This window comes from Lepisosteus platostomus, chromosome 6, assembly GCF_059453375.1.
Source record: "Lepisosteus platostomus isolate fLepPlt1 chromosome 6, fLepPlt1.hap1, whole genome shotgun sequence".
Lineage (NCBI taxonomy): Eukaryota > Metazoa > Chordata > Actinopteri > Semionotiformes > Lepisosteidae > Lepisosteus > Lepisosteus platostomus.
The window spans coordinates 49619843-49644621 of record NC_142616.1 but is presented as its reverse complement, the minus strand read 5'-3'; the positions used below and the strand labels follow the sequence as shown (position 1 = coordinate 49644621).

Genomic DNA, 24779 nt, shown 5'->3' with positions numbered 1-24779 from the left:
AAGTTTATTGTAGTGTGTTGATACAGTGACATATCTAAGGTTAAGTAGTTTATGTTATTAACAGAATATTTTTCTTGTTTTTTTTTCAGGCCTGGAAGAATGAGTATGTCTACATTGCGTTTTGGACAGCATGTTGTCAAGGCTTCTGTGGTGTTTCTTCAAAGTGAATTGTCCTTCGCTCTGGTGAATAGGAAACCAGTGGTCCCTGGACGTATCCTTTTTTAAAAGCACCTTTATAGCTCAACCAGTTCAGCAAACTCTGCTTGCAATCAAGACAGCAGCAGGCTGACAGGCTTTCTTTTCTAAATCAAGGCCCAGGTAAGATGTTGTTTTCTTGCTTCTCCAACCAGTCACTGGAACATTATCTGCTCAATGGTGCAGCACTACAGGCATTGGTTGCTCAGCAACAGTTAGCTCAGAGGTAATGTTTATTGTGACCTTATGAAAAAGACCATACAAACAAATGTTACCAAAAAAGTTTCAAGAGAAAAGCAGTATTCTGAAACTAGTTGTGATGATTCCTAGTTATGTTTGTATGCCTTATGTTGAAAAAATAAAGCATATGAACTATATTTGTGCAGGTATACATTGCTATTTTATACAACCCATTTATTTTTTGTTCTCCTTGGTGTCACATCTCTTTCAGATTAGCAAGGGTAATATTTATATATTATGATCTTAGCCAACAGAGATGAAATAACGATTATTCAGATGCAAATTCTAAGTTAGGTAATTATATAAAGATGTGCTGCTAGAAAAAAAATATCTTCCAGGCTTGTCACACAAAATCTGCATCATTTTATTACTGGTTAGGTGCTTTTTTATTTCATTTTTTATTTTAAAAATTCTCATTAACACATAATACATATCCATAATGCACGCTCATTTTTGTTGTTTTAAAGGAAAACATTAATAGTTTTTGGCTAGTAAACCACTCTACTTAAGCTGTCAACAAGCAAAACAAGCTATATTTATAACCTGCATATATTTGCATTACTTTCTCCACTCTTATTTGAATATCAGTGTTGCTCTCTTTCTGAATAATAATAACGTCTTGGTTTTGTCTAAAAATTCTTTTATATTTATATATAAAAATATATATTATAAAATGTCTATTTATGTATTTTCCAGACATAACATCTCTGTGTTTAAATCTTGGTACCATGAATGATTTTAATAGCATTCTGCAAAATCTCTCCTAAATAAAATGCTTTAGGCGACTTCCTACTAAGAAGGCTAATTTTCAAAATAAAGAATTACATTTACAAACATAGTTCTTATTCATTAATTCCAATTTCACTGCATCATAAAGAATGCTAAGAAAAGTATAGATTTTCAGAATTTTTTTAAAAAGTGAAACTAGGCCAAAATGAATGTAACTTTTATTTGTAATCTAGTTTTAAAGTATTTTTTTCAATTATGTTAGTGGTGACTATATGGTGTGTTTTTTTATGGTGTGACAGAACAATTAAAGTACTAAAGAGATTTTGAACCAAATATGCTCAAATATCCAAATACACAAAATATGCTCAACATATATATACAGTATATATACAGTAATGTCAGTTATTGCATGGTTGTGTAATCAGGGTGGCAGACATTATATCTGCTGTTCGAGTTTATGGCTGCTGATGGAAAATCACTTTGTTATGCTTTTTCCCTATGCCATCTGTATTGTAAATAGAAGAATAAAAGATACACATTGTGAGATTAAATTAGTAATGTTTTTTCTAAGCAATGAATGATTGATTTATTAATACTTTTTGACTGATGTATACTAACAGAAAACGATTTGCCCTTCTCCTCAAACTATGCAAAATAAGGAACATGCAATATCTATTAAGCTCAATCAATGTTTTATAAAATGTAAAAAAACATTCAGGAACTTATCAATAAGGTATGAGGTAAACTTTCTGGGACATCGCTGATTATCATATAAATTATCAATGTTTCTTTGCAAGCCAAGGAGTGCTTTGTTTTTTACAAAGAATAAGACTGGGCATCATGATACTGGGCTCAGAAATCAAGTTACATGATCTCACAAAGAATGTGCAGGATTTTTTCTCTGTAGAAATACAACGAGATCTCTTGCTGAGAGGAACACATCTTCCTTTTTGTTGCACAAAATGCAACCCTAGCTCATAAAAGATTGTTTTTTGATGGGTGAAGTGCAAGCTCATATCTGATTGTATTTGTTTTTTAGACCCTTCCTTAAGCTATTGTTATGTACTGTTTAGTCTGTGCCAGTGTTTTGGAGCTGAAAAAAACAGTTGTTTCTACCAATGTTCACCAGTGTGGGTGAATACTGTACTGCATGTGTGAAGTGTTCTGGAAGTCCCATGAAGGAAGTGGGTTTTATTGGTGAAGTTTTGATGAGCTTTGTTTTTATAAGCATGCACATGTAATCATAAGATGAACAGATTTTATTAAATGAAGTTTATTTTTTTTATTTTTTTTTACATTTTATTATTTTCCCAAACATAATAAAATATGAAAAAAATAGCCAATTGCCATCTTTACAACCCCCATCCCCCTTATCCATCCCCCTCAGCAGTACTCCTCAGTTGTCTAAGGACCCCTAAGACACAAAGCTACCATGCAACAAGACTTTGTCTGCATCAGCAGTAGAACTCACACCTCCACTACTCTTCCCCGTCACCAAGGACCCCAACATTGAAGAGATCCGTAGTATCAGCACAGGCCAGGAATGAAGGGTTTTCAAATATAAAAGTAGTCTTTGGTCCCTGTACATATGTCCAGTTTCTTTATAACTTTGAATTTAAATGAATGGGCCTAAATTGCTGGATGTTTGTCTGTATGAAGGTAGAACTAACAGTGGCTTACTTCTTTGGCTTTGGAAGTCAAAGCAGGGGTTATGGCTGATACCTTATTCTGATATACTAAGCCATTTTGGCCATCTCTTAGCTTGCTATTTCAATACCTTAACTGGGCAACTGGGCATCTTGCACACAGATCATTACATATACTGTAGGTACCTCCCATTCAGAAAGAGAAGGTTCGATATTGTATGGCAAGAGACTGTTAGCTTTGCTTTACTGTTCCTATCCCTGAATATGCAGTATTATACAGAATGTTGGAGTTGGAGGCCAAAGTAAGGATGGAGCTGCAGCTGTTGAATGTTTTAAGTTCCTTCTTTAGGGTTTTGGTTGACAGTTTTAAGCTCTCTCCTTTAGGGTTTTGATAAAATCTAAGCTTAACTGTGAAAATGGTTAGTGGGTTGTAAGGTGTTGATACAGATAGTTTTGTATTAACTATTAGCAAATGGGTCACATGACCTCCTGTTGCTTGTAAGCTTTCTATTGTTCTTATGTAGTAAAACATGACTTTCACAACAGATGTGATGATCAATCCTGTTGATGATAAATGTTCATCCGCATAATGAATTTAACTGAATAAAATTGTATTGTACAGAAAATTGTAATTTTCCTGAATATAACTTTGTGAATTTGATGTAGTTATACATTTAGCATCTTGAAGCTCAGAATACGTACTGTACAGTATGCAGTATGTATACCAGTAGTGTGTGGTGCATGTTCAACAACTCATGGAGGAATAACCTATTAATGCATTCAAACTGATACAAGCTAAAAAATATAAAAATACTGTACTGTATCATGTAGTGTACATAGTACACGACAATAAGACAACATGAATTGTAGATGAAATCCATTTGTTGATTATTCTTCACAGTTTTTTTCCCATATTTCCATAATAAAAGTTCTTCTAACTTCAGTTTGTGAAGTAAAGTTTTGTTCATTAGACATACTGTAATTGCTGCTCCAGGCATACAGGATTAGAAAGTGGGAAGTCTGAATTTGTAGACATTGTGTTAGCTTTTCTGGCATGTAATAATCAACATTACATTGCTATTCTGCAAGGCTTCAGATGTTCGGTTTGTGAGTGCTGGTGACATCACAGTTTAGTGACAGTACAGTATGGGAAATGGTGAGCTCATACAGTAAGTGTGGTTACTGTCAGTACTTTTATACTGCCCAGTGTGCTTTGAAAGATAGACATACAGTATGGGAAAAATAACTATTTTTTAAAAATAACTACTAAAATAACTATTTTATGCACTATTTAATATTCTGCTACATGTTTAGATCACATTTTACATGACTTACATGACTGTAGGTGTGAGATTTCTAATGAGTGTGGAATGTATTTTGTTTCTGTTTGAATGGGAGGGTTTGTTGATTTCAGAAATAAAACAGGGATGAGTTTTTTTGTGTGAGTCAGTCAGAGAATAGAGAAAGACTGAAGGAGGAGGTATGTGCTATATACTCCCTTTTTGCATTTTGTTGTTTTTATATTAATTATGATTTCTGATTGAGGAAATAAAGCATTCTTTACTAGAACCCAACATTTTAAGGAACTTAATCCTTAAATATACATAAACAGACTTTTTAATACATTATATATCCTATACGTATAACTCACTTTGGTAAGTTGTGGTTTTACAAGTGACTCATTTATATATAGCCTGGATAAATTATTCATTTTTCGTGAGTCATTCTAACATATAAACCAGTTTCATACAGTAATCATTTTTTGATGAGTCATATATTATTCCTTTCCACTCTTCAATTGAAACCTTTGATGACCTGTTTCCTGCATTACCAGAAGATGTACAGTACTATATAGAATTATAAATGTGACATTTAATAATGGATAATAGATTGATTTTTCAAAATAATTCCATTGTCATGTGAAGGTACTGTAGCATATGGCCTTGTGAAATATTAAAGTGTAACATCTGTAAAATATTCAGCAGTTGTTTAAATGCCTTCCCCCATGCCTTTAGCATCTCTGATTTAAGTCTCTGGGCTGTTTATGGCACTGCATGCTTTTACATTGTGTTGTATAGAGGAGGCAAATTAAGAAGACAAATCGACAGTTGCTGTCAAAAAAGATTTTAACTTGTATAGGAAAGTCACAAATGCTGAAATGTGCTATTTTAGAGCATACGGGACTTGAAGGACATTTACAGAAATGACCTTGTTTTTTAATCTGTGCTTCATTGTGTAACACAAATCTATCTAAATAGGAATCTTCCTCTTCAGATTAAAAATGGCCAGGTAACATTTAGCCTCCACAGGTTACCTTTCAAATGTGAACCACTTCTAACCTTAGCGTCCCAGCACTGATAGTGTCTCCTACTATGATTAAGACAAACGACCTCAGTCTGACAGTGCTGCTAATTCATCATTACAAATTAAAGATTTTTCACTTTTAATCATCTCGGTTTCTTTGAACACGTACGGACAACATGGTTTATGTATTAATGTAGTTTGCCGAAGTTGTCTACTTTTTTTAAAATTATAGATCAAACAGTCAAAACATTTTGATAAAGGAGGGGGGACACAATTAGCAGAAGACACAATCAGAGCTGACATGCATATTAAATGAACACAAATCTAAACAATAAAAATAAATATTGTAAAACTGTCTTGTTAGTGTAATTTGAATTATCTTCTTTTGCCAACCTGTTCAGGTTGGTTTGTGAAAGTTACTAGGCTTTACGTTGTCAGCATTAGAAGCCTCCTCTTAGTTTAGTTTTACACTACAACAGTTTAATAAGTAATTAGCTGAACAAGGGGAAAGACCACTGTGTTGAAACGTGAGCCTGTATACTGTGTCAGTTGTTGGACTAGTTGGGAGTTTGTTGATTTCTGAAATAAAACAGGGATGAGTTTTTTTGTGTGAGTCAGTCAGAGAATAGAGAAAGACTGAAGGAGGAGGCATGTGCCATATACTCGCTTTTTGCATTTTGTTGTTTTTATATTAATTATTTCTGATTGAGTTGGGAGTTTGTTGTGAGAGTGTTGGAGGAAGGTTTGGAGTCTTGTGTGGGAGAAGTACAAGTTTGATGATTTTCTACTTCCTCTGTAAATAAACTACACTTATTGGTTTCACTGTTTTGAAACTTGTGATGATGTTTTTCACACAGACAGATGCATTAGGGCCCTCATTAGAAAGAGGTTGTAGGGCTTGGGGTAATTTCTCAATACTCTTCTAGTTGTGAAGCAACAGTGAATTCAGTGAGTGTGCTGAGCATGGCTGGGGAAACAAAGGCCAGAGGATGGGTAGTGAAGAAGGGGAGTGACTGTCAGTACCACAAGTGAATTAGAAATCCATTCTGTGATCTTATGAGCAGACTTTAACTCTATAAAATCATAGTATTTGCCTCTGTCTTATGTAAAGTTTAGCTGATGAATGGTTGATGAGGATCTCATTGTTTGCTGTGTAGTATAACTACAAAAAGTAGTAGATTTTTTCTCACTTTTGTTATATTAATGCTGAATAGTGAATTGAATGCCTATTAAATTAGAATTTAATTAAATTTTAATAATGCTTGTCCTGTGCTAACAAGCTTTTGAAGTGGAACTCCTTTTTAATGACGCTTTCCATAGGCAGTGATACGAGCAGTGAAGTACTGTACACAACAACACTATAGAAATTGTATCCAACCTTATTCTGAATAGCCCTTTTTTCATTCCAGCACCTCTGCTGTGTATTGTGATGTGGAATAACATCCTTTGTCTTGAGTGATTCGGCATTTAGTTCTCTAGAATTCAACAAAAGAACACATCATGCATCAATTTACCTGTTGTCCTTTCCTAATTTAGTTGCTTTAAAGAAAATCTCAGAAATGTGTTTCTCCCAAACATGATCTTTTGTATCACATTTTTCTAGAGCATTTAAAAATGTTTAAACAACCTTAAATAAAATGAAATTAAAAAAATGGAATTTGCAGCATTAAAAAAAATCTGCTGTTGTCAGTCTGTTGAAGATGATCTGTCACATTCTGAGACACTAATTTTGTGCCTTTCATAATTTCCCCTAAATCAGATCCAGTAATATGTTTTACTCACTCAAGAAAAAGGGTTCTCGCCATTAGATTAGTCCACTTTTAGTGACTAATACAGCTGCACAGAGATTCTCCTCTGAAGGAGAGTAACTTCCATGTGCCACAGCAATTAGCATAAGGGCACCATGTACAGATACAGTACTTATTGTTTTTGTAAAAAAAAAACATCTGATCAAATGCAATATCTAATAATTAAATAATAATTATCTAATAATTTATAGCAGTAGGGCAATTGTGAATATTCTAAATATGTGTAAGAGTTAGCCACAGGTGGGGCTGAAAGTGAAATTTAGCCAGCACAGTGAGATAAGCAAACTAATTCAGTAAGCAATGGAGAATTGCTTTAATGCTTTGTCTGAAGCATTTCACTTCCTAAAGCCTTATAACCTGAGTTCCCTGAGTTCCTTAAGTTCAATTGTGGAAAAAACCCCAGAAAGAATACCATACTAGTATACCAGCACAAGAATACCAGTAAACTTTCATAGACTTTTGTCTGGCTCTTATTAATAATGGGATTTGTTTAATAATTTGCATCATTAGTGGCTTTTAAAGAACACGTGGAAAGGCTAGTTTTATGTTCCTCCTTTTGTCAGACACTGGTCTTAGATAAATCTGAGAAAATGACCTCGAAGGAGACAGGAAAAACTGTTAGACTTTGGCTTGAAGCATATTTTATATTTTGTTAGTATTGTAATCTCATTTTATTTCAACCTGGTATTTTCACCTGGTTGTATATTAGAGTGAGTGAAATACATATAAATGAAAAACAGTCATACATATAAAAAGAATGGAAGTTTTTTGCGATGGAAATGTTCTTCAGAAATTAGATTAAAAATGGCAAAAGCTAAATTTCTTTTCATATTTCACTTTGCAAGGGTATAACATATTGTTTTAGGTGGTAAACTATCACATACTGTACATACAGTATATCACACAAAGATATCGCTAAAGAGTTAATGATGGCCTGGCTGTACACTTTAAAGAGAAAAGCTGGTCTCCTTGATTTGATCCTAAGAATATCTGTGTGCAGTGTGTCTAGGTAGTGTTTTTTTACTCATTGTATTTTTTTCCAGAGTGTGGAATGCATCTTAAAATGGATTAAAAAAATAATTTGAATGCTCCATTTTTATTACTGGTAGTGATAGGGGTTGAATTTCACTGCGATACTACAGGAGCATCTTTATAACTTTCTGAAACGAATCATGTAAAATTAATTTGTTTTTCATCATACTTGGCATAGTGTGAACGTTTTGGCCAAAAAACATATCCATAGTTCTATTTGCTAGATGTGTTGAGGACAGGATAAAAATCTGACTTTAATTTTAGCAGGCAGACACTTTTTTAATAATGGTGACTTCATTCTCAAGCTGAAAACTTATAGCTGTGAATTAGCCAGAAGCATTGGATATTTTTAGAGATAAAACATTTTTTCCTTTTCAAATTCCAGCATTAAGGAACTTGCTTAAAAACAAGACACCTAATTATCATAGCAAGCTAACTAATGCTAAATCAAATTAATATTCTTCCTGTAATTACCCTATTTAAACAACTGGAAAAGCCAACACATGAAAATCACGAATAAAGATTCTAATTGAGTATGACAGCACAACTGTTTACTCTTAGGGAATTCATATTAAATACTTTTTACACAGAATTAATCTTTTCTATGCTAACCTTCCTCATTTTCTATCAACTGATTGATACAGGATGCTAAATAATGATGGCCCACTGGTGGTTCTGCCTTAGACACCTTGTAGCACTCTGAATGTACACACAGGTAAATTTAAATGTCCTATTTTTGTATAAATTTCACTGAAATGAAAGTGTAGAGTTTGCTGAGAGAGAAGCAATTCTGTTTCATGTGTACCATCCCCTTGGTGAGCTATAAGTGAATTTTCTTATTACGATAAAATAATAAAATCTGATAACCTCAGTCTTTGTATAACTGAATATTAAAAGCACCTGCTTTTAGCATAGATTTATGGTTCTGAAAGTTTAATGCTAAAGAAGGTGTCTTGCAAACTGAGTACTTGATTAATGCTCTTACCAAATAATCACATTACAATTTACTAAGGTTATGCTGTGTAGCTACCGTGTATGTAATCAATGAGAAAATCACAGGCAGAGCAAATCAAGTGAACTCTGGAAACAATGGTATTGTAATATGATTGACTATATAGCTTAGCAGGGGTAGAACTGTACTGTATTGTTTTGTGAGTACATTATATTTTATTCATTTTGTTGATCAAATCAAGTGATGAGTGAGTAATAATTTTCTGTGATATGATTTATAATTTAATATAATAATAATTTTAAGAACAAGGGCTTCATGAGGCACATCTTAGCACATTACTGAGCGCAAGTCATTAACTCTTTGTGTAAAAAGCAAAACCTACAAAGTAAAGTCTTTATACAAAGCCTTTTTTCCCAAACATTTAATTAATATAAAGGATAAAGGAATGTTATGGAATATGTAGGACAGATCTATTTGATAAATTCTGAATGGTTGATATTCGCAAAGTTAACAGATAAAAATCAGTTGTGTCTTTTCAATAGATTATAAATGCTATGGGGTCCCTAAATTGGAGAATTAACTCCTAAAATACTAAAGAGATGTCCATATGATCTCAGCATTTAAATTATGGCTCGAAATATTTTTTTTAGTCTCAGATTTTTTAATCCAATTGTCAGATTTGGCTGCTGATTATCAGAGCATGTTACATAATTTTATTTACCTTAAGCTGTGGTCTTCAACGTAGTCACTGAAACATACAATGTGCTAAGGTGTCATGTTGGTCTGGAATCCTTCCAGAGAAGAGCAACCTCATACAGTGCCTACCGGGGTTTAAGGGGAAGCACTACTCTGACAGGCTGAAAAAAATAAATATCTTTATTCATGAAAAGAGAGTACTATGAGGTGACCTGCTACAAGTATTAATCCTCAAATCCTCAAAGGCACAGACAAAGTCAACCCATCACTTTCTTCAGAATGAACATTGAATCAGAGGACATGAATTGAAACTACAGTATATAGAACTACATTCAAAACTGAGAAAATAAGGCAATTCTGTTCACAATTTGTTGTAGTAGTCATGTTATTAAACCTGATAACATAATTTCTTTCAAGTAATGGCTGAATCCTTGTTTCACTTAGCTACTAATTGATTAAACAGGTCAGATGGGTTGAATAGCCGCCTAGCACTTGTAAGCTTTCTTATGTTCATGACTGCTACCTTTAACTCTATGTGCATGAAATGGCAGAATAATAAGTCATAAGATTCCATGTCCTGTATCATCTGCTGGGATTGGATGAAGAGCTAATTAATGTTCCTAGCTATACTGCAACTGTACCTCTATCATCCACCCTACGCTGGAACAGTGTTCCTTCTAATACATGTATTATAAAAAAATACAGCACCTTGTAAAAGTGTTCAGTCCCTTCTAATGAAGTACCATTTTGATGAATTACAAATTATATTTGCACAATTATTTTAAAGTGTTTAACAAGTCACACAGTTAGTTAAATAGCTTCTGTCTGTGTGTGATTAAAGTGGTTCACTTGATTTTAGAATGAAGTCACCTGTCTCTATAAGGTCCCGCAGGCAGACAGTGAATTACAAGCAAAGACTCAAACATGAACACCAAGCAGATTTCAAAACAACACCAATATTAAGTTGTACAAATGATCAGGCCAGGAGAAAGGTGTAAAAAATGAAAGACACTGAATATCCCATTACGCACAATGAAGTCGATTATACAATTTCTTAGGAACAAGTAATAGGTTTATTCCATGCTGAAAAGAGAAGAAAGAAAACACAACGTTTCGGCCTTGGAGCCTTCTTCAGGTGTGAGCTCACTACTTAGTATTTTTGAAATTTCACATTGAACTGAAGTAGAAGTTGAACATTTTAAGAACATTTTTACTTTGCAGAACTGAAACAATACAATAAACATATTAACATGAATTAAATAAGTAAATATGTAATACAATGTAGGTGATAGAAGAGGTTGCTTGTATTATCAACTCTGCCTAAAATCGTCACCTGACATAGTATGCAGATAACCGTTTTCTGCTCGTGGTCCGACTTTTTAAATCCGAACCATTTCCAAGAACAGGTGAAGCACACTTCTTTTCAACAATTCAACTGCTTATACTCCCCGCCCCAAGTATCACCCAGACACTTCTGTAATCAAGCTGTCCTTCCAAAGAATGCCACTGTGATGCCCATACTAACTTTGAAATAGAGTTCAGTGGCTGACATGGGAGAAAATGCCCATGAGTCAACAATATCCCATTATCCCATAAAGCTGTCCTGCATGGAACTGAAGAAAACCATCTCATATCCTATTGGGAGATTAGCTTATAGGATATCAAAAACAGAGACTAAAAGAGATTTTGAACCTCTAGTTTAAGATTGAGACATGTCTTATGTGTTTTGGGAGATAATTCCCAAATTTGGGGGATCCATAGCATTTAATATTAAAAGGCAACACTGATTTTTTACAATGAACTTTGTATATATAAACCATATATACATATATCAAATAGATTAGTCCTAAGCATTCCATAACATAATATCTTTATATTAATTATCTTTGTTGATAAAATGTCTACTTTGTATGTACTTTTTAGTTTACTGAAAAATTGGGAAAGGACTTGTGCTAGGAATTTTTTACTGAAATACATCATGTTAGAAATGTTGAAGTCTCCCATAAAAACTATTTATTATACACATAAACTTGTAGTTTGATTATACAGGGTTATGCATATTATCTGCCTTACGTGGTAACATCCTCCAAACAGTACACCTTTGGAATGTTTTTTTTTTATCACTTTGACACATATAAATTCATTGATACTCTTTTTCATATATAGTAGTATATCAAATTTTATATCAATATATTATTAAATAATATAATATTATATATCTATATATATATAACTATATCAACTATATCAACTCACAAACTGGCAGCCTACTGAAGCCAAGCAGGTGTGCTCCTGGCCACTACCTGAATGGGAAACCTCCTGGGAAAGCTAAAGTTGCTGCTGGAAGTGTTAGTGGAGCCAGTAAGGGGCACTCACTTTGCGGTCTGTGTAGGTCGTAATGACCCAGTATGGTGTTGGGGACAGTATACTGTATAAAGGTGCTGTTCTTCAGTTGAGACATAAAACTGAGGTTCTGACTCTCTGTGGTCATTAAAAATCCCAGGGTGTTTCTCAAAAAGAGTAGAGATTTTAACCCGTGTGTCCTTGCCAGATTTCCCCTTGGCCTTTACCAATCATGGCCTCCTAATTATCCCAGTCTATGAATTGTTTTCATCACTTTGCTCTCCTCCTCACTGATAGCTGATGTGTGGTGAGCATTCTGGCACACTATGGCTGCCATCACATCATCCAGGTGGGGCCTACACATTGGTGGTGGTGGAGGGGTAAAGTGCTTTGAGTTGAGTGTCCAGAAAAGCGCTATATTATTATACTTGAACAGTATTTATCCCACTGAAGTTATATTAATCTCCAACATTTTTGGTTAGCCATGTTTCTGTGATTTCAATAATGTCATAATTCCCTTCTATAGTATGTGGTAGCCTCTTGCTCATTCAGTTTGTTACTACAAAATCTAGTATTGAGGTATATGGATACATGAAAAGCTAGTATTAAGGCTTATCAACATGAGATACTGTACCTAACTCTGACTAGCAGCAGGGACGTAAATATGTATTAGTAGGAATCTGTATTTTGAGTGAAAAATAATAGCATAATTTCTAAGGAACTATGGATTTGAAAAATAATTAGGTCTATGTCCAATCACAATGTTTCAGGAAATGTAATGTGAAAAAATTAAAATGCATTTTTAGTGTTGTAGTTGATTGTTTCTTCAAATGTTGCCTTCTATGGACACTTTTGTATCTAAAAAATACAGTATATGAACATTAGCTCTGATCTATTAAATTACCAACTTAATATTCACATTCCCATTATTCATATCAACTGTTCACTAGGCCCTACAGGGCAAGACAACCTGAATGAGCATGAACATGAATACATCTGATTATATACAGTAAAATACATGAAAAACAATAAAGAGCCAAGATTTCAAAAACTGCCCCTAAAAATATTTGTGAAAGAAATTTGCAACAGTCATATTTATATGGAAAAAGTGTTTTGTCTACCTCACTATTTTGTGTTTTATCTGATGTCTTCACTGTCTTGAGACATTGTGGTAGGGAGGAGCAGTACAAGGAGAGGTTTAGACCTTTGTTTTGCCCTGCACATAAATGTATGCAGATACAGCTTTGCATTAGTTATCAGTTGTGCTAATTTCATGTCTTGTTGAAGAATGTTAATCTTAGTGCTTTTTTGTTTATTTAGTTTCTGTTAGCTATAGGGGAAATTTTCAGAAGGCTGAACAAGTCAAGTCATCATAAAATTCTGAATACTATTAGTACTACTGTAGATAATACCTAACAATAAGAACATACAGTCGTTTAGTTAATGACTATTGAAATATACAGATTTTACCATTTTAATGGTTTTTAGAAATCCACTTTGAGCACATGCAAATCACTTTAGAACATGAATAACAAATCTCGATAAAATTTCTTCCTTCAGGATGAATTACAATATTGTGCTACATTGTTGATTTCAGGATCCAATAATCCTATTAAACTTAATTATGAACTGTGAATTTTCTTCCAGCCTTCCTAAAGTATTGAAATAAAAATAATTCCACAATAACTTGAAAGCGATGCAGCAAATTGGCATTTGCATTATAGGACATCAGCACAATTTTCAGAAAAGATTTTGGACCGCATTTTTGCTAAAACTACTCAGACATTATTACATAATACTCAGTTGGGCTTTGTTCTGGAAACAGCCTTGGGGTAACTGCTTAAACTCATAAACTGCAAAGACCTTTTCTTATTATTTGGTGTTTTTCGATGTTGGAGAAAACTCTGCTAACATCATATTTTATATATATATATAATATTGACCTTTATAGGTTAAACAAAGTCTATAATAAAATGCAATGATTCATTTACAGATATATACAAAAATGCAATTTTATTGTCATGTCATGTGCTAACTGTGATGCTGTGTAATATCTAAATATTTAAACTAATTCAGTATTGTGGCCTGCAAAGGTCCTGTTGTATTGTATGTTTGTCTGATGAGAACAATATTATTCTGACTGCAATACATGCTAATATCCAATGGTTATCTTTTGAGTGCAGTTGAAATAATAATAATTGCTTACACTTACAGTATATAGTGCTTTTCTGGACACTCCACTCAAAGCACTTTACAGGAAATGGGGACTCCCCTCCACCACCACCAATGTGCAACATCCACCTGGATAATGTGTCGGCGTCCACGGTGCGCCAGAACACTCACCACACATCAGCTATCAGTGGGGAGGAGAGCAGAGTAATAAAGTTTAGGATTAAGGATTAGTAGGAGGCCATGATTGGTAAAGGCCAATGGGAAATTTGTGCAGGACACCAGGGTTACACCCCTACTCTTTTTGAGAAACGCCCTGGGATTTTTAATGACTACGGAGAGTCAGCACCTCATTTTTATGTCTCATCCGAAGGACAGCGCCTGTTTACAGTATAGTGTCCTCCTCACTATACTGGGGCATTAGGACCCACATGCACTGCAGGGTGAGCTCCCTCTGCTGGCTCCACTAACACCTCTTCCAGCAGCTACCTTAGTGTTTTCCAGGAGGTCTCCCATTCAGGTACTGACCAGGCTCACACTTGCTTAGCTTCAGTGGGTTGCCAGTTCTGAGTTGCAGAGTGATATGGCTGCTGGCCCATATATAAATATTGATGTAAAACAACTCTGGATAACTTCCATCTTTTACAGCCTGATTCCATAAAGTTATATAATAAAAAAAAACTCCTGTACTGTAACAATCCTCACATGTCACATGTCATGTTACATGTCTGTGTGGGTTTTCAGTCCAAAGACATACTGCTAGGTAAATTGGCTTCTGGAAATACTGGCTCTTATACGAGTTTGTTCATGCCTACAGTATATCAATGCGTGTCCTGCAATTGACTGATGTCCTGTCCTTGTGCCTGGGTTATTTTGCATTGCTTGCTCATTGCTCAGTGTAATGATTACAGGGTATAGTGGAGAGGCCCTCACTCTACATGTGGAAAACAGAGTGGAAGAAAGGATCATGTCTGACTGTTGGTCTCTGGTTGACTTCAAGAAAGGAAGCTGTCCCATGCAGTACATAAAATGGTGTTACTATTAATTGAAGCATCTCGTATTAGAGGCATGCAATGACAACAGTCAAGTGAGGTCTTCTAGCCTATGCATTTTTAAGTTAACAATGAAACAGCTAGGGCTATTGAAGGGTTAAGTGAGACAGTAAGACATAAATCAGGAAGGAGAAGGCTCCATGAGAGAGTTTATGTTGACTAAAGTGTGTGACATCCAGAGCAGGAATACATGAGAGCTACAGTAGGAGCAGAGAGGCTCCAAGAGTAATGGAGCCCAGGAAAGATCACAGTCACTATCTTACAGTGACTTGTTTTCTTCAGCACAGTCCCTCTTACTCTTGTCCCTCAGCTGGTAGGTAGCTAGATAATTAAATTTACACACCAGCATCACCTATGCTTTAGCTTGGCTAGCTCTTCTGCTAGGTTTTCTGTGCCAAGTCTACTGCTCACTATCATACATATTAAATGGGAGGCTCTTGATCTTACTATGTCTTAGTACTGAGGCTAGATCAGGACTGATAGTCTGGCTTGTTCTCCTAGCAGGGAAGTATCCAACTTGCTCTTAGAGAACCTGCCACAGCGGTTTCTTATTAGAACAGGGACTTCCTTCAGCTGTGGTCACATAGCAACACACCTTCTCTACCAAAGGAGCCCCAGCCTTCAACATCCTTACACTTGGATGACATTATAGTATGTATGATATTATACTGTATTACTGTATTTTATGATGAAAAACACCAGAAAATTAAGTTGTACGTAAATATAATGGACAACACATTAATTGAATAAAAGGAACAGGTCATAATTGAAAGTTTATTGTTGGTATTTCCTCCTGGTTCTGTGTTGACTGTGAATCAAGCTAATGCTGTGGTTATACTGTAGTATTTATCCCCAACACTGTGATTCTGTAGTATTTTCAACCTGATGTTCTTTGACATGTCTCATTCCTGGTTACAACTTGCTTCTTATGTTAAACCTTGTAAGACTTTAACTTGTTTTGGCTATTCCAGTGATATGGCATTGAAAAATAGTGCTTCCAGCGAATGGTTGGTTGGTTACTGCATGGATCACTGTGTTTTTGTGAGAAGCTAAGAGAAATCAGGTCATTAGGTATTCTGAGCTTCAGGACATGCGGGGGGCTGACCCTTTATCATTTTGTATTTTTTTAGAGTGATATATTCTGTAGCACAGAGGAATTAATGCTTATCAGAAGGGCCCTGACTGCTTGAGTTTTCAAATAACAGATTCATACAGCTGACTTGAGATTCAGTGGCTGAGGGGTAGTCAAAAAATATTTCTTAGGAATTCATATGAATACATTAACATTTCTATGAGCCATCTTTCATTCATTGATCAGACATGCTGTACATAAGGAATTCATTTTTTGGACAGTTCTGATACAATTTGGCAATTTCAAAATATGCTTTATGTTTAGAGATGTCGAGTGAAACAACACACAGTTTGCACTGTTTCTTTAAAAATTGGTTATGAGACATGTTAGCATGTCAGTGAACCATTTTCCCTTGTTCATACTTTTAATAATTGGAAATTAGAATATTTCACTGTGGGCATATGACTCCATCAGGGCTGCATCCTGTCACCGCTCCTGTTTGTGGTGTTCATGGACAGGATATTAAAATGTATTTTTAGTGTTGTAGCTGATTGTTTCTTCAAATGTTGCCTTCTATGGACACTTTTTATCTAAAAAATATATGAACATTAGCTCTGATCTATTAAATTACCTGCTTAATATCAACTATGCACTAAACCCTACAAGGCAAGATATTCTGAATGAGCATGAATACATCTGATTACATACAGTAAATCCAGTAAGACACAGCTGAGGGTGTGAGGGTCTCCGGTTGGGGGTACTAAGGGTAGCATCTCTGCTATTTGCAGATGTTGTACTTTTGGCATCATCTGACTGTGACCTTTGGTGCACACTTGAGGGATTCACTACCGAGTGTGAAGCAGCTGGGATGAGAATGAGCACCTCCAAGACTGAGGTCATGGTTCTCTCCCAGAAAAGAGTGGATTGCTCTCTCCAGGTGGGGGGGGGGGACAGCTGCCCTTAGTGGAGGACTTTACTGTAGGTATCTTGGGATCTTGTTCACGAATAATGGAAGAGGGGAGTGTGAGATCGACAAGCGGATCGGGGCAGCGTCAGCTGTTCTGCGGGCTCTGTACTGGTCTGTGGTGGTGAAGCAGGAGCTGAGTTTGATGTCCCTGTCCTCACACATGGTCATGAGCTGTGTGTAATTACCAAAAGAACGAGATCGCAGATACAAGCGGCAGAAATTAGGTTTCTCTGCAGGGCTGCTGGGCTGACTCTCCGTGACAGGGTGAGGAGCTCAGCAATCCGGGAGAGCCTCAGAGTAGTGTTGCTGCTCCTCTAGATCGAGAGGAGCAAGCTGAGGTGGTTTGGGCATCTTATAAGGATGCCTCCAGGTCGGCTTCTGCTGGAGCTGTTCTGGGCATGTCCCGCTGAAAGAGACCCCGTGGCAAACCCAGGACATGCTGGAGGGTTTATATCTCTCGGCTGGCTTGGGAGCACCTGGGGATCCCCCAGGAGGAGCTGGAATCTGTTGCTGGGGACAGGGAAGTCTGGGCTTATTTACTCGGCTTGCTGCAACTGCAATCCTCACCAGGAAAGGGGAACTGAAAATGGATGGATGGAAATTACAACATTTTTTTAAGAGATTTTTTAAAGGTTGTATATTGACAATATAAGGTTTACATGCAAAGCTTTTTTGCCAGTGTCTTTAAAGATGTGCCTTTTTAAGCTTGCCTTGCTAAATAATTCCCTGTCCTATCTGTAAACTATTCTAACATCACTAATTTTTCATGTCTTACTTAGCAATATTTTAAGTATGTTTATAATGGCAGATTTTTAAAATTAATTTTTAAATGTTATGTTTATGATACAGGGAACAACACATTTCTGTCTTGCTTTGCTTTCCTTTCCCTATGATGGAGAGAACCAGTGCCTGCTTTAAAATTGCACACAATTTTTCAGCATCTTCAGTCTCTACTCTGAATCTCTATAGGTCAATAGGGTTATGTCAATTATCTAATGAAAGTGAGAGATGAAGAGGAAATGCATTTGTTTTTGCTAATTGTCCACAAACTAGCTGTTATCAGGAATTGACTTTAAAGCCCTCTATGTACTCCTGCTTTTACATCTTTGAACTTTCATGCATACTGCTAATTTGTAAACATATCTGTTGGACACTGCAGAAAGAGATGCTAATTTAAACCCAAAGAATCTTAATTTAGAAAGATTTGTACCGTATTAAGATTAAACAAGAAGCAAAGAAATAGGTCAATCACAGTTCAGCTGTCTGAAATTAAGCAGAAACCCTGCTGAAAAACATTAAAGACTATTAGCTTTATTAGATTTGTTTCACGTTTTGTTATTTACACTTTTATTACTACTCAGAAACACTGGATTCCATCTATCCTGACCATAATTAAATGGAGCTGTCTATTGCTTAGATTCCTGTTCTTATTGCTTCCTCTGGATTTTTCTAGTCTCCAATACAACTCATTAGCCAGTTTAGTGGCTAATGTTTAGTGGTTTAGTTGGTCAATTTGCAATTAAACCAAAACTTGAGGATTAGCAGTGTAGTAGCAGCAACTTAAATTTAAAAATATTTACTATAGATGAAATGAATAAATCATGTCAGACATTTTTCCATCTTTAAGTGACCTTGCAACCAACAAAATTCAAGAGAAAAACAAATTGATAATTATTAGGAAAAATAACTGAAATTTAAAAACCTACAACATCCTGGTTGCATAAGTGTGCACACCCTTTTATAATGGGGGCTAACTAGTTAACTAATCACATTCAAAATCATGTCCAAAGATAAGTAGCATACACCTGCCATCAATGAAAGTGATTCTGATTGACCTCAAATAAAAATCAGCTGTTCCTGTAGGATTTCCTTAAAACTTTCGTGGTTGCATCCTACTGGGATAGCCATGTTCCGCAAGGAGCTGACAAAACATCTACAGGATCTTATTGTTGAAAGGTACTGATCAGGGGAAGGGTATAAAAGAATATCAAAGGCATTGAATGTACTGTACCATGGAGCACTGTGAAGACTATCATCAATAAGTGGAGAAAATGTGGCACCATAAGGACATTACCAAGATCAAGAAGACCCTCCAAAGTTGATGACAGGACAAGGAGAAAACTTATCAGGGAGGCTGCCAAGAGTCCTACAGCAACATTAAAGGAGCTGCAGGTATTTCTGGCAAGTACTGGCCACTCCTTGCATGTGACAACAATCTCCCGTATTCTGAACATGTCTGGGCTATGGGGTAGAGTGGTAGGACGGAAGCTTTTTCTCACAAAAAAGAACATCCAGGCCCGTGGCAGCATCATGCTTTGGGGCTGCTTCTCTTCAGCTGGGACAATGGCTCTAGTCAAGATAGATGGGATAATGACTAGCTTCAAATATCAAGATATTTTGGCACAAAACCTGCTGGCCTCTGTCAGAAAGCTGAAGATGAAGAGGAATTTCACCTTCCAACATGATAATGACCCAAAGCACACATCCAAGTCAGCCAAGGAATGGCTTTAGAAAATGAAGAACAAAGTCTTGGAATGGCCCAGTCAGAGCCCAGACCTCAATCCCATAGAAAACCTGTGTAATTACCTAATAAGGGATGTGCACAGGAGATCCCCTGGCAATTTGAAGGACCTTGAACTTTTTTGCAAGGAAGAGTGGGATAAAATTGCAAAGTACAGGTGTGCAAAGTTGATAGAGACTTATTCACAAAGACTTACTCCCGTAATAAGTGCAAAAGGTGCTTCCACAAAGTATTAATTGGGGGGAGGAGGGTGTACACACTTATGCAACCAGGGTGTTGTTGGTTGTTGGTTGCAAAGTCACCTTAAAGATGGAAAAATGTTTGGCATGATTTACTGTATCCTGATTTCTGGCTTTACATCACAAAAACCTGCAATTTAAATAAGGGTGTGTAGACTTTTTATATCCACTGTAACTTAATCCTTAAAGGCACTGACAAAGTGAATCCACTTAGGTTCTTCAGAATTAAAAGTAAGACATTATAACCGGGGGACACAAGTTGAAATTACTGTACATGGAAGTACACTTAAAACTGACTGAGTACAGGAGGCACCTCTTTAAGCAAAGGGTTGTAGGAGTATGGAATAAGTTACACCGACATGTTGTTGAAGCTGATACTGTACAATGGCTTAATTCAAGAAACGGTTTTATGAGATCCTTGAATCAATACGATACTATCAAAAGGGCTAGATGATCTAAATAGACTCATCTCCATTTGTAACCATTCTAATGTTCACAGTAGCACACAGTTCAACTGGTGTAGGAAAATATTAGCATAAGAAAGGTTACAAGAAAGGTTGAAAGAAAAGGTTAATACACTTGAGAATGAGCTAAAGGCACTCAAAGGATTCCGTGAGATTGGTGATCTGACTAAACCAACATTTAGGGATGTGTGCACCCTGGATTGTCAGAGAAACCAGTTGGAAATATGGGTTGAGAGAACCTGGTGCCAGAAAGTGAAAGGAAATACATTTCACCAACCCAACAAACAACACCAACCAGCATCACTTCACCAAACACATTTACTTCACTTCAGGAATCAGATATGGAAGCTCAAGGTAAGGACACCTCTCTTTTGAACAAGAAAATTCATTCACTGGTCATGACTAAATCTGAAAAGAGAAGCTGTGGTTATTGAAAACTCCATTCTCCAGTATACCACAACTGACATTTGCACCACAGACCACAAAAGCATCACAGTTTAGCTTTAGTTGTTTTCATTCTTTGTGTTCAGTGTTTCCTTTGCTATGTGTTTATAGTGTCATTTTCTGCTACCTACATCGAACACTCTACACAAATAAATAAATGTATTCTAATAGGTATTCCGAATTCTTGGAACTTTTTGAATTTTTTTTCCAGCTTCTACATTGTATGCTAATCCTTCTATTTTGGTACCAGCTACAAACTTGACTAGTTTACCAAATATACTGTGCCAGAATCTAGATAGTGTGTTTAAGAAAATCTGTGGTCCTAATATAGACTCCTGTACTACTACAATAATCATATCACCCCATTTTAGAATTCTTAGCTATTCTCTCTGTTTTATATACATTAACCAGTTCTTAATACAAATACATGCCTTTACTTGAATGTCTACTGCCTGCAATGTGAGAATTAAGCTTTTATGAATAACTTTTTTCAAATGCCCTTTCAAAATCAAAATATTCTATAATAAATCTAAATATGTCATATGCTCTGTCTGTACCAATTACAGCTGTAGCATGTTCAGTTCAAACATGTTAAACAGGGCCTATCTTTTCTTAGTAGGTGTACAATATACTGTCCCCTGTAATCCTATGGAAAACAAATAATTGTTACAAACAAAATGAACAAATGTACGACTAAATGGTCTATAAATACTTAGTTCAGTTCTGTACCCATTTTTTTACATTCCATCAATAATGTCTTTTGTTTCTTTAAGTGCTAGAAGAATACCATCAAGTCTTGGAGATCTTTTTAATCTTAATTACTTCAGATAGCTGTAACTATTCTGCCTCATCTGCACTAATATTATTTAGTATGAAGCTTTCTCTGCAAAGTGGTAATGTAATGACAGACTTAATACATCAGACATTTCAATTTCACTGTTTAACAATTTTCCATTTTATTTCATACACACTTTACTTAATCCTTTACCACTGCTTTGCTGTTGCAGTGCAAAAAGTTGTCATTATTTTAGGTTTTATTACAATTTTCTTTGCAATGCAGTGTTCTCTTTTTAGTTACGTTATTGTGAATTCTAAAATTATTACTTCACTTATTTTAGAAATTACTTAAGTTACAGATGTTTGTCCTTTGTTAAAAAATATGTTTAATTCATGTTTATAGTTTTGTAAAGAGCTGGCTTTGAGGATCTATTTTTTTGGCTATTAAGAAATCGTAAATTTATGAATTGCATAAACTGGCTGAAATAGTAGCACATTTTTTTGTTTGGCAATTTCTCATCTGATTATCCTTAAAAAAAATCTGATCTGCATAGACTAATGAAGACATTATATCTGCAGTAATACTGTTACTGTTTGCATCAATATCTGTTAATTGTTAGAGTGAGCTTTGTAGTCGAATTTAAACTTAGCAGTTACTTTTGTTTTTGTGCATTTGAATTGTATCATTGTTTCCATACCCTGGTCTGGTCTTCATGGTTTCTTAAATTTGGTGCACTTCGGGAACTGAGCTCTTTTTATCCATTTTCTCCACGTTATAAGGGTAAGGAGTGACTCAGTGCTAAAAGAAAGATAAATAGTGGCTTTGACTATCTTAACACAATCTTCTCAATTTACAGAACACTTTGTCCTGATATTCCATCTTTCTGCCATATTAAATTTTGTTGCTACAGATAATAATAATAAAAAAACCCTTTATTTTATATAGCGCCTTTAAAGCTGGCTTCTCAAAGGGCTTTACAGAATGACAACAACGATAAATAAAAAGAATAAACAAGATAAAACACAATTACTATATATAGAGGAGACCGTGGATGGTGGTACTAAGAAAAGCAGAGGGGTGAAGAATGGAACCAGTTAAGTAAAGGTTTTTCTAAAGAAGATGGTTTTGAGTCTTGATTTGAAGGAGTTTAGAGAAGGTGACTCTCTGATATCCTTGGGGAGAGAGTTCCAGAGCTTAGGGGCATAACAGGAGAAGGCCCTGTCACCCTTACAATGTAGACAGGCTTTGGGGACAGTAAGGAGACCAGAATTAGAATTAGAAGAGCAAAGGTTGCGAGGTGGGGAGTAGGGCGATAGTCTCTAAGTAAAAAGCAAACTACACACCAAACAGAAATACTCATCTCTACTGGTGAATCTGTTGATTTTTTCCAGCACTTCCAGGGTTTCAAACAGTGATTAGTGGTGGTGATGTCCATGGGTGTAGAGGAGGGTGGGAAGGTGGGTGGAGCACACTTGATGTAGCTGAAGAGACAAGGGAGACACCTGGGAAGTGAGATAATATAATTTTTGTATTTTTACAAACTACGCAGTCTAGTGGCTTGAAGTTGGCTTTACGCCCAAATATATAAATGTGCTGCCTGTCCTTGGTCAGTAGGATAAAGGGCATGTATGAGGTAAGCTGGCTGTGTGCCCAGAACGTATGAAAGGAACTAACTTTTGTCTTATCATTCATTCAGAATATGCCGTAGTAACTTGTTTGTTTCGCAATATAAAAGACAATCTTTACTGGCAACCCACTGAAGATAAGCAGGTGTGAGCCTGGTCAGTACCGGGATTTCCCGTTGGCCCTTACCAATCATGGCCTCCTAATAATCCCCATCTCTGAACTGGCTTCATTACTCTGCTCTCCTCCCCACTGATAGCTGCTGTGTGGTGAGCATTCTGGCGCACTATGGTTGCCGTCGCATCATCCAGGTGAATGCTGCACATTGGTGGTGTACGAGGGGAGTCCCCATTACTTGTAAAGCACTTTGATTGGAGTGTCCAGAAAAGCGCTATATAAGTGTAAGCAATTATTATTATTATTATTATTATTATTATTATTATTATTATTATTATTATTATTATTATTATTATCTTTAGTTACTTATTTTCAAGTTCGGTGGTTGCAAGCCATTCTTCCATATGCATATGAAATAGAGACTTCTACTACATAGACACCTGGACTTTGTCATTTGTGTGACACAACATAGCTGATGCAGTTAAATCTTACTGAACCAGTTCTCTAACAGTAAATCTTTCGCTGAGGTCCTTTGGGTAGAAACTTGGGTGGAGTTTACTTCCAGGGGGGAGATGATTCTGTACAATGCTTTTTTAATGTTTTGGAACATTTGAAAGCAAAACCCAATTCACAAAAAAAGTGCAGTTTCACTGCAGCACCAATTGGGGGAATATTTAACATAAACATTTCGTGTGCTTCTTTATTACAAGGGCATGTGTGTACATGTGAACAATAATAAATTGAATATCACTTGTTTGCAAGCTGGTGTATCTCCGGAGTTCTGTTTGCTCCTGCAATAAGCATATTATGTTTTGTGGCCTGATCAGTAATTGGAGGCTCAGTGATTCCGTCAAGTGGTGCTTCTTTAATTTTAGATGGCTACCAATTATTCTTACATGGGTATGTTGATACGGCAATTGTTTAATGACGCTATGCTATTAACGAATGGAAAATCAAGTGGAAAACAGGCATGTAAAGAGAAATGTGCATGTGAATACAGGACTACAAATTCCAGTACTATTTTGCAGTTGCCGCTAATGTTTCCTTCAAAGTGGAGTACTTGGCACAATTGTGACAGACCCCATCCTTTAATAAGGTGGATTAACAGATCTGAGCCCAAACTCACAAAAGCAATACTGTTCAGTGCAGTATTTAGTAATTTATCATTTTAAAATTTTATAACTGCCATTTTTCCACCAAAGCTTTGACACAGCCTACCAAAAACCAGAACTAAAACACAACTAACACTAATCCCATGGAAGTTCTTGATATCTCTAAAAAAATCATCTAATTAGCCCCATGTGAGAATGTGGAATTAACACTACCAATAATCATATTCATTCATTAATTACCACCTGGTGTGACTATTAACAAATTGCAATATGTAA

At 35.8% G+C, this 24779-nt stretch overlaps 1 protein-coding gene across 2 annotated transcripts in view; it reads left to right on the top strand.

Moving 5' to 3' along the window:
• fhit (fragile histidine triad diadenosine triphosphatase) overlaps window positions 1–24779 on the top strand; it is a 522156-nt gene that overhangs the window by 143969 nt on the left and 353408 nt on the right. For both annotated transcript variants that reach the window (XM_088636179.1, XM_088636180.1), the window contains one exon: window positions 90–211. In XM_088636179.1, the coding sequence (XP_088492305.1) occupies window positions 90–211 (122 nt within the window). The remainder of the gene's footprint in view (window positions 1–89; window positions 212–24779) is intronic.